The sequence below is a fragment of the Peromyscus eremicus genome, chromosome 5 (assembly GCF_949786415.1).
Source record: "Peromyscus eremicus chromosome 5, PerEre_H2_v1, whole genome shotgun sequence".
NCBI lineage: Eukaryota > Metazoa > Chordata > Mammalia > Rodentia > Cricetidae > Peromyscus > Peromyscus eremicus.
Genome location: NC_081420.1, coordinates 39,895,109 through 39,909,273, shown reverse-complemented (window position 1 = coordinate 39,909,273; position 14,165 = coordinate 39,895,109). Strand labels below are relative to the sequence as shown.

The 14,165-nt window shown below is 42.1% G+C and overlaps 1 protein-coding gene and 2 pseudogenes across 1 annotated transcript; 2 read left to right on the top strand and 1 right to left on the bottom strand.

Annotated features, from left to right (window-relative positions):
• Positions 1-5,377: 5,377 nt before the first annotated feature.
• LOC131911020 (putative vomeronasal receptor-like protein 4) lies at positions 5,378-6,408 on the top strand. Its single transcript, XM_059263003.1, has one exon. It carries the CDS (start codon positions 5,515-5,517, stop codon positions 6,406-6,408), a length of 894 nt encoding a protein of 297 aa, XP_059118986.1. The 5' UTR covers positions 5,378-5,514.
• Positions 6,409-7,464: 1,056 nt separating this feature from the next.
• LOC131911019 (glyceraldehyde-3-phosphate dehydrogenase-like) lies at positions 7,465-8,202 on the bottom strand (annotated as a pseudogene).
• Positions 8,203-8,361: 159 nt separating this feature from the next.
• Positions 8,362-9,482, top strand: LOC131911018 (putative vomeronasal receptor-like protein 4; annotated as a pseudogene).
• The last annotated feature ends 4,683 nt before the right edge of the window (positions 9,483-14,165 follow it).

Sequence of the window (14,165 nt, the reverse complement as noted above, 5' to 3'; positions counted from 1 at the left end):
AAGAAGTAAAGATGCTAGTTGTAAATGTAAGTTTAAATAAGAAATATAAGTATATAAGTAATAAGAAATTCAGTTTGCTGAAATTGGGTTAAAAATGGAACTGTTTAAATGAAGAAATTTATTTCTACCTGGAATCAAGATGCAGTTTTGTGTATGCATATATGCTTTATTAACTGGTGATTCATGACTTGTTTTATGGAACTGTTTATGTAAAAATGGAATTACTTACAGAACTGGTTTTGTGTTACAAATGGAACTGTTTAAATGGAAAAGTTTGGGTTTTCTAGTTAGGCTTGAGATTTTGCTTAAATTATAAAGAAAAGGGGGAGAGTTAATATTCCTTAGTCTAATTTCAAAAGTTGTTTGAGTGGATTAATGTCATGTTTTGTTAGTAAGAAATGCAAATGAAGTATACTAAGAGACTACATTTAAAGTATGTAAAGAGTTTTATTAAGAAACTGCTTTTGGATGTTTTGCTAAAAGTTTTCAAAGTGTTAATGGTTAGATTGAAAATATTGCTTTTCAATATGGGTTTGTAGGAATTGTATAAGTTTGGGTTCCTCTAACTAGGTTTGAGATTTTGTTTAAAAAATTATAAAGAAAAGGAGGAGTTATGAGATTGAATTATGTTTGCAGAAACTTATTGATATTAATGCACCCTGGTTTTGTGGAGTTAAGGAAATATTTAGGTTTGATGTGAATACATTGAAGTTTTTCCCTATGTTCTGTTAGCAAGAAAATTCAAATGATTGAGTTAAAGTTGTAAGACGGAGAAAATTGTTAACTATATATAGCACCATATATGCTAATTCAAATGGTTCTGTTAAGAGTTTGCTTTGAGTTGTAAGATTGAGAGAATTGTGACTATGTATAGCAATATTTATGTTAACCTGTTAATGGTAATGATGAAGCTAAGGGATTCTTTAAGTTTGTAGTCGCCTTAAGAGGTTTTGGCTTAGAAAGGGCTTGAGGCAGCTAAGACTGCTGTAGTCACCTTGGACCTAATTCAAAAGAGAAATGCCATCTTTATCATCCTCTACTCCCATACTGGGAGGTGTAACAGCTATGGAGATTGCTGTAAGCCATTAATAGTTATTTTTTTATATATTAAGAAAGGGGGACCTGTGGGAGCCCGTTCTCGGGTTCCTGTTGGCTTTACCCAGCAAGTCCTCATAGAGGATGATTAGACCACGGGCCTGAGTGCAGGTGTCTGAGATGGTCTACACTTGGCTGTGCTGGGGGAGGAGGTCTTTTGCTCCACCCCTTGGTGTCTCTATAAAAACCCTGGGGCAGAGACAGTCGGGGCCTGTTGGAAAAGGTTCCAGGCCCTCTCGAGGCTATCCTTTATTTTCTATCTGTTTATCTCTGCGATATTCTCCACAATAAATCCTTCTATCTAATATTTCCTGCTGCTCGCACTCAAGAAAACTCTGGGGAACTGTGGGGGTGGTTGGGTAAACGCCCCACATTGTTGTCAGCCTCTGTTGCAGAGACCTAGAAAAGATCCTGGCTCGCAATTGAGTGATAATTTGCTTTTGATTTTTCTCAAACAGAACCCAAAATTTATTTGGGTAGAATGCACAGTTTTGAGAATAAGTTATTTGGTCAAGCCTCTTTGAATGATTTGTGATGCTTTTACTGATTTCCTATATTTAAGAACAGACTAGAATCAATGCAGAGACTTACACTCTTCCTGGTTCTCTCTTCCCTTATTGTATATATTTGATGCTTTCACTTTGGTATTAATACTTCTGAGTGACACTCAGCCATACTACAGGGCAGGTCCACTGCCCAGGAATCATTATCTAACATAAAATGAACTCCACAATTTTGTTTTGTGGGCTTTTTTTTTTCATTTTGTTTGGGCTTTATTATTTTATTTTTGTTTTTTTCATTTTCCTTTATTTGGGGTTTTCTTTTGGTTTGGTTTGTTATTTTTGTGGGAGAGAGCACAAAAGAGCAAGCATAGAGTTAGATACATTGGGAGGTGTGGTTGATGTGGGAGGTATTGGGAGAATGGATTGACATCAAAATATATTGTATAAAAAATTTAAATAAGAAAAAGAAAATAGTACAGAAAAAAATGCTCAGGACTGATGGTAAAGCTTGCAGCAGACACTCAAAATAGCAGTGAAAGTGCAGAGGCTCAACAGTGTCCTGGTGATTGTCCTAAACATGACACTGACCGTAGCCCCTGCCTGTAGTACTGAGTGATCTTTTGTTATTAATAAAGAATATGCTTGAAAATTATACAGAAAGTTATCATCTTCGAGTATCAGATATTTCTTCCAAAGCAGTTCTTGGTTAAGGAGGTAAACTGAGGCATAAGGACAGACCGGAGTTAAGTTCAAATGCCCGACCCCTACTTCTCCTTACTCACAGAGACCATAATTATAATCAGAAAGTTTCTGGGTTCAGGAAATGACAGGGCACCAGGGAGAAGGCAGAGCGGCCTCAGGGATGGAGATGTGCAGGAGGAGCCTTTTCCCCTGATGGAGCCAAACTTCTGATGGTGACATCTTGACACCTCTCTTGAGTTCAGGTCTCAGGTTGATAAACAGGGCCTGGCTGGTGCCATGAGGACACCCACCCCAAACTGCTGCACAGACTGCATGGTGAGTGCCGCCACGTCATGGTGGGATGGAGCTGCCTTTGGTGTGGAAAGAAATCTGTGGAGGGCAGAGATGCAGGAGACAGGGATGTGGGCTCCCTGTCACTCTGAGAGAGGGAAGCGGCAGGATTCAGGGAGAAGATGGTCTATCATTTCCTACCTGCAATCCAGGATGGCTTCATCAGCCATGTGGACAGTGTGTGCTGCCCCTGGGCCAGAGCTGCTCATTACACAGGACAGGCAGAGCAGGAGAAGGGGGCGCCTGCACTGCAGCCTGGAGGAGGAAGCTCTGGTTCCCACAGCTTCTGCACAATCTTTGTGTGCTTTTCCTCCAAGGACTGGGAACTTCAGTCTGAGCTGTGTGACCTCTAGTGACTACAGTGCTTGTGGATGGAGCTCTCTTTCCTTCTTTACCATGATCTCATTTCTTGTGAATTTCCCCTTCCCTAGATCCAGTGTAAACCATAGAATATGAGAATTGTGGATAAAGCAGACATGAGGGCTAAACACTAACACCAATAACTGATTTTAGAAAATGGGTCTTTAAGGCATGCTGGGCACTTCCCTAGGCGCTACACATGTTAGTTCATTGACTCTCTAAAATACACCTGTATTGCATAAAACATAATTTACATATGAAAAATACTTTTTAAGGTAGCCAAATAATATTCTTTACATGATGAATATATGAATTGGGAAAGCCAGAATTTTAATTCACAGTAGGTGGTCACAATGCAGGTTCTTGTGAATCCTGAACTTTCTATTTCTAAAGTTTTGGAATTCCTCCAGCTTCTAGGATAAGTGTAAGCCTCCACCACATCACTGCAGGAAAATCCCTCATTTAGCTGGACGCACACAGACTGGATTGATCAGTTCCAGCAAGGTGGAGGTAAGGAGCTTGAGAAAGCGTGTTAAATTGTACATGCATGTTTGAAGAATAGGCTCATTGGTTGAGAGCATTTGATACTCTTGCGATTCTCAGCAACCACATCAAAGCTAGCAACCATATGCAACTCCAGTTTCAGGGGATCTGATGCCTTATCCTGACCTTTGCAGGTCCAGGGACACAAGGGCTGCCCGGGCATCTATTCATACACATAAAATAACTAAACTGAAAAAGAAATGAATGGAAATCTACATATAAATGTCTCTCCAGCAGTTGAATAGATTTATATAGATAACTTTTTCAGTGCAGGAGTGACACTATTCAGGAAACAGTGACAGATTCCTCATTTCAATATACATTATTGGTATCTCAAAGAAATAAGAGGTACACCTTTAAAAAACACACAGTCATAAAAAGATCGTTACAGAGATAATGCAACTAAAAATTAGCCACATTGATGACGCCTTTAAAGGTAGTCCATGATAGCCACTGGACCTATGGGAACTTGGAAATTTACCACCCCCGTGCATGCAAAGAAATGCAGTAAACATTCCTGAATGTGTATTCCAAAGTGGACTGACTTTCCCAGCACTTTAAGGAAAGAGCACAACCAGAATATCTATGCTTTCAGTTCATCTCTGTGGTTTATATAGAACATTACAACCATAACACTCAGTAAATAATTTACTCAGAAGTCATTTTCTGAGCATTCCATGACAGGTTTACGGAAGGTAGCTGATGCACTAAAGCATCTCTCAGGTGTTCTCAGCACAGAGGGATGATATAAGCAGGGCTAACAGACAGCACAGTCGGGGGTTCAGGGAAACGGTAGGAGACACAGTTGTGACCTGTGGGCAGCACTTAGCTATGAAGGATCGTGGCTGGAGTCAGGTCACAAAGAGGACATCACATGTCCTCTTGTCACAGGGCCAGTGCCTGTGTTACAGGTGCTTGGAAGAATCTGAAAGCAATCTGGAGATAAACTTTGTGAACAGCAGAGAATCCTAAAGAGTGGAAGAAAATAGATTTAGGTTTCCCACATAAAAATATCTATGATTTGTAAAAGTGGAAGCAACATGAATTCATTTGTGTTTTAATCCTCACCCCAATTTAAACAGAATGAGAAAACGGAAGAATGGATGTTACGTGTAAAACTTCACAATAGTATGGGGTTGTAGGCTGCTTGTCATTTATAGTGTATAGCATTACTGACTGATAAAATCAGTGATTTGATGAGCCTTGAAAATCAAAATGTTAGACTGTGCCTTTGTTGGGAGTCCAAAGGAAAATGCCTAAGCTGAGAGCTGATATATAATACTTTCTTGGAGAACATTCTTAGGGCGTGGTCAGTAAAGGCACATAAGTAGGGGTATGTGGTTTCCTTTAATACATCCCACGCATGAGGTGATAGGGGACAACAATTAGTCACCCTATCCCACTGAAGTGAAGAGAATGGGCTGCTGCTTCTCTACCCAATTAATCTATGTGTTATTTGTTGCCAAGGTCAGTTCAGAGATGGAGACCGAGAAAAGCCACCTGACTTTCCCTGGAAAGCATCCCCATTTGGACAAGTGTTATAGTTCTTTGGAGTATCTCCAATTTTCTATTAATTCAATACTTGAGGGATGAGTGTGTACAGGATGACAAAGAGGATCTGGGAAGAGAGGCATCTAAGTTGATGCTCCATATCATGTCTCAGAAATGAGTGATGCTGCCCTTTGTTTGGATGTCCTCATGGAAAAAAGTATAGAGATGGAGGGTATAAAACTGTCTTCTGTAAAGCAGTGAGTGCATCAGCATGGTGTTTCTATCCAATCACCATCAGCATCATTGCTGTATCCATAGAAACAAGACCAGGAGGGGCAAGAACGAACTCAGGCATCTGTAACAAAGGACTCTGCATTCACATAATACACTGTTCTCCTCACTAAAGAAAACAGAACACCCACAGGCCTGAACCATTTCATGTTTACTTCCTTGTGCTTCTCAAAAGGGTTTTCCTAGTGCTGGAAATATCATGAAGATGATCTGGAGAGACCTCATCCAGAGACTAATTTTCATTTCACTTACTGGACTTGGAGTTTTAGGGAACATCATCTTATTTGTGGGACATGTGTATACTTTCATGGGTCCTGAGAGAAAAAATGTAGATGTTATGCTCATTCACTTGGCTTTTGTGAACATAATCATTATTCATTGCATAGGAGTCAGAGACATAGCGACAATTTTTTATTTCAGAAACTTCCTAGGTGACATTGGTTGTAAAACTATAATTTACCTAGAAAGGGTGGCCCGGGGCCTCTCCATCTGCACCACCTGTCTCCTCAGCGTGGTCCAGGCTGTCACCATCAGTCCCAGGACAATCCTTTGCAGAAAGCTCAAACCACAGACTGCATGGCAAGTTCTTCCCTTTCTCCTCCTCTTTTGGATCTTTAACTCCCTGATAAGCTCCAACTTGCTTCACTATATCACAGCAGCCAGGAGCACAAACAGGTCTGAATTCGGGATGTATACTGGGTATTGCTGCATGCTGCCATCCACACACACAGTTAAGTGGCTTTTCCTCTCCCTCATGGCTCTTCGTGATGTCATTTTCCAGAGTCTCATGGGCTGGAGCAGTGGGTCTATGGCTCTCCATCTGTACAAACATCACGTACGTGTCTTCTACCTTCACAGTTCCAGGTTTGCAAATGATTCCAGGCCAGAAATCAGAGCTACCCATAGTGTTCTCACTCTCATGGCCTGCTTCCTTTTCTTTTATTGGGCAGATTTCATTTTCTCCTTCTACACAGGCTCCACAGTGACACATGATTCCACAATACTCAATATTAAAGCATTTTTAGTACTTAGTTATGCTGTTCTAAGTCCCTTTGTCCTGATCATCAGGGATGTCCATGTTGCTAAGCACTGATGTGCTGAGAAATAAGAAATTCCTTTTCACACCAAACTCTTTACGAATTAAAGCTATACACACTGGGTTGGTTTTGTTCTTCCTTTCTCATGTATCACAACAATAAATTGTTGAGACAATAGATTATATTTTGCTTTGTTTTGTTTTACAATCAACTTGTCCTAGAAAGTTGAAGACTGGTTCAGGCTTCAGAGAGCTGGCAGCGATTCTTACTATCCCACCATTCCACCATGTCTATCATGCAGTTTATTTAGTGTGGTGATATTTTGTTTGTGCAACCCAATAAAGTTTATCTGAGGATCAGAGAAAAACCCAGCCACTATATTAAACATGGAAGTCAGGCCATGGTAGCACATGCCTTTAATCCTATCATTAGGGAGGCAGGGATCTGTCAGGACCTCTGTGAGTTCAAGGCCACACTGAGAACAGAGCCAAGTGTGGTAGCACACACCTTAAATTCCAACACTAGTTAATCATAAAGGTCTGGAGGTCTGTACAGACAGACAGGAAGTGACAGAGCTGGACAGGAAGAGGATGTGATGTAGCTGGGTGGAGAGAGCAAATGAGATAGCAGAACAGAAAGGCATATAGGTGTCGGTATACAGGCAGTAGGTCTCTTTGGAAGCTGAGGTGTCAATGAGGTGAGGTTGGCTTGTGGCTTTTCCTATTCCACTGATCTCTCAGATTTTAACCCCTGAATCTGGCTCTGGGTTTTTATTGAATAAGACCCTTAATCAATTCGCCTACAATTTAACCTGTTGCAATCTTCATCAGAAATGCAGGAGAGCATGCAATCCCTGAAAGTAGATTTTATTTTATTTATTTATTTATTTTTGCATGCTCAAGTTTTACTCTTTTTTTTGCGGGGGGGGGGCATGCAGTTAACTTTATTGATGGTATTCAAGAGAGTAGGGCTCCCCAAGTCCCTCCAGCTATTCTGGGGGTCTGGGATGGAAACTGTGAGGGAGATGCTCAGTGTCAGGGGCAGAGATGGAACAGGGACTGCTCAGCAGCCGAGTGTCTCTCTCTTCCTCTGTCCTTGCTGAGATGGGCTTCTTACTCCTTGGAGGCCACGCAGGCCTTGAGGTCCACCACCCTGTTGCTGTAGTTGAATTCATTGTCATACTAAGAAATGAGCTTCACAAAGTTGTCATTGAGAACATCAAAGGTGGAAGAGTGGGGTCACTGTTAAAGTCACAGAACACTTGGTCCTCAGTGTAGGCCAGGATGCCCTCTAGTGGACCCTCCGATGTCTGCTTCACCACCTTCTTGATGTGATCATTCTTGGCCCCTTCTCTAGGGGCATGTCAGATTCACAGTGGACACATTGTGGGAAGGAACACGGAAGGCCATGCCCATGAGCTTCCCATTCAGCTCTGTGGTGACCTTGCCCACAGCCTTGGCAACACCGATGGATGCAGGGAAGATGTTCTCTGCAGCTCCACGGCCATCACGCCACAGCTCCCCATAGGGGCCATCCACAGTCTTCTGGGTGGCAGTGATGGCATGGACTGTGGTCATGAGTCCTTCCCCAATGCCAAAGTTGTCATGGATGACCTTGGCCAGGGGGGCTAAGCAGTGGATGGTGCATGTAGCATTGTTGACAATCTTGAGTTAATTGTTATTCTTCTCATGGTTCACACCCATCACACACATGGGAACATCAGCAGAAGGGGTAGAGATGATGACTCTCTTGGCCCCAACTTTCAAGTGGTCCCCAGCCTTCTCCATGGTGGTAAAGATACCAGTAGACTCCACAACATACTCGGCACCAGCATCTGTTCCCACCGACATTCACCATGGTGTCTCAGAAATGAGGCTGGCACTACATGAAAAGATGCAGCTGTCTCTGGAACAGGGAATTTCAGAGAGCCAAGTTTTACTCTGACAAGGGATAACAAATGTTTCCATTTAAAATGTTTTAAAAAATTTAGACTTTCTGGACAGTGAGACATGTCTGCTCCTGGCAGCACCTCAGTGCCCTTGGTGTACCATCTGGTAGGACTCAGCCTGGTAAAGGGCTGTTCACCAGAGCTGTCCATCAGCTCCTTGCAAGAAATGGAAAAACCTCAACAGTCTCTGAAGGACTACTAAGCAGCGCCTAGCAAAGGCACTGAGGCCACTCTCCCTCCATGGACAGGATTTGAAACTTTCCCAAGAAATGTGTGCAACAGCCCTAGTTGTGAATTTCTCAAATAATGATGACTATTTGCTAAATTTTAGTGTCTGCTTAGGTTAAAAACTACCTTGGGCATAAAGGCTGTTCCAATATTTGTGAGATAATTGTGCACTTTTGCCTTTGAGACTGGGAAAAGCCTGTAAACCTTGTTCTCACCCACTTGGCATTTTTCAATATGATTATTGTTTGTACCACGGGGATCAGAGACATAGCCACAGTGTTTTATTTCAGAAACTTCCTTGGAGATACTGGCTGTAAAGCTATGGTTTATCTGGCAAGGATGGCACGAGGCCTCTCCATCTGCACCACCTGTCTCCTCAGCGTGGTCCAGGCTCTCACCATCGGTCCCGGGACCACCATTTGGAAAAAGCTAAAGCCACAGACCTCATGGCAAGTTCTTCCCTTTCTCCTCCTCTTTTGGATTGTTAATGTTCTCATAAGCTCCAACTTGCTCTGCTACATCAAACCAGGTGGTGGCTTGAACATGTCTACACCTGAAACATTCATTGGCCATTGCTATATGCTGCAATCAAGTGGCTTTTCCTCTCTCTTATGACTCTTCGTGATGTCATCTTTCAGAGGCCGATGGGCTGGAGCAGGGGCTCCATGGCTTTCTGTCTTAGAAGCATCACGAGCGAGTCCTGTACCTTCACAGCTCCAGGCTTGAAAACAGTTCCCCTCCAGAAAGCAGAGCTACCTGGAGTGTTCTCATTCTAGAACTGCTTCCGTTTCTTCTGTTTCATTCTTTCTCTCCTTCTACACAGGTTTCACAGCGACACACGATTTCATTTCACTAAATAGTAAAACATTTTTAGAACTTGATTATGCTAGTTTCAGCCCCTATGTTCTGATCAACAGAAACATCCGTGTTTCTAATGTCATGCATGCTCACTGAGAAGTGTAGAAATTACATTCTACATCTATTCCTATGAGCCAAAGGTATGTTCATTGTAAGCTGCTTTGCCATGGTGAACTTTAGAGCTGGGGGACATAATGTTTGCTGTGTAGCACAGGCTGACCTGGCAGTCAGTACATATAGCTCAGGCTGATCTTGAACTGTCTCAGTATCTCAAATGATGGGATTATATTATTGCCTACCAAACGTCCATATGCTTTAATATTCTAATATATCACAACATTAAGTTAAATATTATAGTAATAGATTTCTTTTTCTTAAGAAGTCCAGCACTGTGCAATGTGGTGATATATTGTGTACCCTAATAAAATTTGCCTGAAGATCAAAGAACAGAACACACTACTAGATTAAACAGATACCAGGCAGTGGGGGCACACACCTTTAATCCTAGCACCTGGAGGCAGAGATCTGTCTCGATCTATGAATTCAAAGTCATCCTGGACTACATGAGATTGACTCAGTCTAGGAGAGAAATAGAGGTAGGCAGTGGTGGCACACACCTTTAATCTCAGTACTTTGGGATCACACGTCTTTAATTCCAGCACTTGAGATCTCATGCCTTTGCTTGGGAAGCACACATGCCTTTAATCCTAGCACTAATAAGGAAGTGATATGACTGGGCAGAGAAAGGTATATAAGGCTATAAGGCATGAGAAGATAGGAACTAGGGCCTTTTTGGGCTGGAGGTTTTTCAGGTTGAGGAGTCCTAGAGGTAAGACAGGACAGTGGCTTGTTCTTTTGTTTCCTCTGATCTTTCAGCATTTACCCCAATATCTGGCTCTGGATTTTTTATTATAAGACCATTTAGCAATTCATGTTTCATTGCAATCTTAAGACTACTTCAGGGTTGTTAGGCAGGTGCAAAGTGGATTCTTCCCATCCTCCCATCCCACCATCCCTGTCATGTGACCTGTAGCCTCTCATTAGCACTGAGAAAAATACTGGAGACAGTGCATCACTCAGACATCAGGATTTCAATTTTCCCAAAGCCAGAGCAGGAGAGTGAGACAGGGTGGGCGACCCATCCGTCTCTGAGGTGAGCGTGCAGGGCAGAGGGAAAGTGACGGTGAGTCAAGTCAGGTCACCACAGCCCAGCAAATCTGAGCCACAGTTGTTGGATGTGGCGAAATTCCTGAACATAAGCAGCTAGTGTGGATGCTGTGGAACAATTACAACCAGGATGACCTCAAGGTACCACCACAAGAGTCTCTGGCTGACAGGCTCTCTCACATGATGCCATCCCATGTCTGGAGACCGCACTCAAGGCCAGGGCCTCCCTGGCACACTGATGTGTAAATCCTTTGCCGACCTTGTTTACACTGCAGTTTCCACCTCACTTCCAGCCACTCACCGTGGCCTATGCTGAACATCCCAGTGTTCATAGGTCTCCCCTCCTCTCCTCCCTGGAATCCCAGACTCCATCTTCCCTGATCCTGCAAAGCTGCACTCTGTTGAGCTGCAGACAAGGGCACTACAACGCTGACCTTGCAGAGAGGGTCTGTTTGGTGGGAGCTAATTGGCACAGCCTTGGCAATTGGCAAGACACTGGGGGCCTAGAGAACTGCACAGCCTCGGGCCCAAGAAATTCAGACATCTCAGTCCTCAAGACACTGCACTGCAGTCATCCTAGGGAGGCTCCTGTCTCCTGTGGGCTGTGTGGGAGTGACTCCTGAAGGGATCCAGGGCTGTGAAGGGCTGTTTACCAAAGCTGTCCATTAGTTCACTGCAGTTCCTGCCCAGGATAAATAGAAAGACCCAAAAGTTCTTACAGGGAGTGGGCTTGAACTCTCTCTGTGTAGCTCAATACTGTGCCTGGAGGGGAGCCCCGGTGAGAGACAGCTGTGGTGAGACTCCTCCACTGGTGAGGCTCACAGGCTCAGGGACCTAGTGAACACTGTGTCTCAGCTGCTCTGCTGTGATTTAGCTGTGCCCTGATGTACTCACATATCAGATCATTAAGTTAATCCTTACTTTTAAAACTAGGTTGTATTATTTTATATAAAATTTGTCCTAGGCAATCTAAGACCTGCTCAGGAGTTGAGAAAGCTGGACAGATTCTTTCCTTTGTCACTTTCCTTTACATCCATTTGTGCAATGGGCTTATTTTATTTTGCTAACAACTAAATAGACATATTAGAAGAAAGGTTACCTAACCTGTCATATTTTGAAGGAACAGGAAGCTCAGCTTTAATCCTACACGGAATTTTTTCTCAGAGCATCTTTATTTTTGTATTGTGAAAATTTAACTTACTTTTATTTTGTTTTACTGTTTTTTTTTTGTTTCTTCAAGATAAGGTCTTACTATATAGCTCTGGATATCCTGGAACTCACTATATAGACCAGACTGGACTCAAACTCACAGAGATTTTCCTGCCTCTGCCTCTCCCTCTGTTCTGAGATTAAAGGCATGCAACAGTATACCCAGAATATCTCTCAGGTTATCTGAATATTTAATATTTCCAATAACATGTGGTCAGCATGGAAATTATATACATACAAATAACATAAACAGAACATCTTGTATCTATGTAATTAGGAGCACACATATACACTCACACATGCACATACACACAAGAATTAAAGCAGAAGGGCCCAGAGGCCATGAATTTGAGAAAGAGTAAGGGCCTGGGTACATGGGAGGGTTGGAGGAAAGAAAGAGAAGGGGGAGATTTTGGGATCATATTTTAATTTGAAAATAAAAACAATTTAACAATAATATAAGAATAAAAATGTACTTTTGTTTTGTATACCAACTTGTCATTTATTTGGGATATATTCAAGGGTTCTTTGACTGAAAGTGTCCTTGTACATTTGGACCCTGAAAACATTTGATTTCTTTGAAATGATATCTATGGAAAACACTTCTTGCTTTATATAGAATTGTGATCAAGGACATTATCCCCTAAGGAAAGCAAAAACTAAGTGGAAGTGTAGTACTTTGCATGTGGACATCTGTGGGAGAACATTCGTAACTTCTGACAGAAGGAAGGCATGCAGATGATGAGATGTAGATCAGGGCTATGCTACAAAAATTCAAGTAATAGATACTGTGTGTAGGTTTGGGTATGAGAATAATAATAGGAGGCCACTGAAGAATTTTCAGGAAAAAAATGGCAGATTACGGCACATTCTAAAAGGCACCTCTTGGATCTGTAGCTGGCCATGATTGGTAGGAGAAGGTATATTAGAGGAAAGTGTTAAAGAAATGTGCTAATGCTAAATAAGACTGAATGTGCACAATCCAGGTTGGGTATGAGCAGAGTGATACAGGAGAGCCTTCAGAGAGTGGTAAATGTAACAGGGAAGGAGAGCCAACAGAAGGACTACATAGTTCCGAGATGGTATTAGCAAGGCCAGTGAGAGGCCCTGAGTGGAAGGTGCTTTTTAGAGCAACCTACATCAGGTACTAGCAATTCTGTTTCAGCACTCCCTACGCCTAGTCATCTGGGATGAGCCCAGGGAAAGGTGGTTGGTAGACAGAAATATGTGCCAGTTCAAATTCAAAATCCCTATGCAAGAGCAAGTTCTCTTGAACAAAATGATTCAAGAACACACTGTCTTCATGTGGGATGTGATCAAGCAATCTCTGTGCATATTAAAATGTGGGAACTTTGGGTTTGGATGGTATTAGTTATATAGAGGTAGTATGATTTAGCTACATTTTCAATAATTTAAGATAGAACCGATAATGTTTACTGAAGACTAGGGTGTGATGTGTGAGAGATTTTTGACTAGAAATCCTGGGTAAATGGCTATGATAATTCATTAGATAGAAATGATTTAGAGGAATGGTTTTCATGTTCAGATAAAGACATAGAGACATTCAGATATGTTAAACTTTATTTGCATATTAAGCTATTTCTGTGGTTTCAATAAGGGTCTCTCTCAGGTCCAGGGATTGGAAGTGTGGTCCTCGTCTGGCAGTGTTGAGGAGGTAGAATCTTACTTGGAATGGAATCGGCTCATCAGGTGACTCTTCATAAGCATTTAATGGCGATGTCTAGGTTAAGTCATTCTTATGGGAGTGGATTATATGGCAAGACCACACCACACACCTGGTAGCTTCTGTGGTCATTTCTTATTCTGTTTCTTAACTACATCGTGAAGCATCCAGGAGTCCCTCACCAGAATGAGAGTGCTATGCTATTTGGACCTTCCAGATACAAGACTTGTAATCCAAGCAGATCATTTCATGAAGTACTTAATCTCAAATATTTTTATAGCAACATGAAATAGATTACTAAATCATCCAAATAGATATCCAATATGCAGAAACATTTCCCTGGATGAATGCTGGGCCAATTCTTACCTGCCTCCCCCCACACTCTGCCCATCATGTGACTTTGGATCTCTTGCTTACTTGCAAAAAAAAAAAAAAAAAAAAAAACAACCAAAAAACTGAAGGAGATCCCATTGACAAGAATCTAGAACTACAATAAAAAAGAAAGAACTAGTGATCATCCACATTTATATCCCCTCAATGTTTATCATGTCAGGGAAATACCCCAGCACTTCCTGGTTGCCATGGTCTCTACCAAGAGCAATGAGCAGGGGACCAACAGGGAAAGAGGTGTCAGGATGTCACTGTCCTGGAAGGAGAGAAGATATTCTAAAAGGAAACATGTGCCCCTTCCTTTGCACTCTGAGAATACTGATATTATA

Excerpts from the sequence above, each read along its gene's own strand:
- LOC131911020 (XM_059263003.1), top strand. The coding sequence starts at position 5,515 with ATGAAGATGATCTGGAGAGACCTCATCCAGAGACTAATTTTCATTTCA.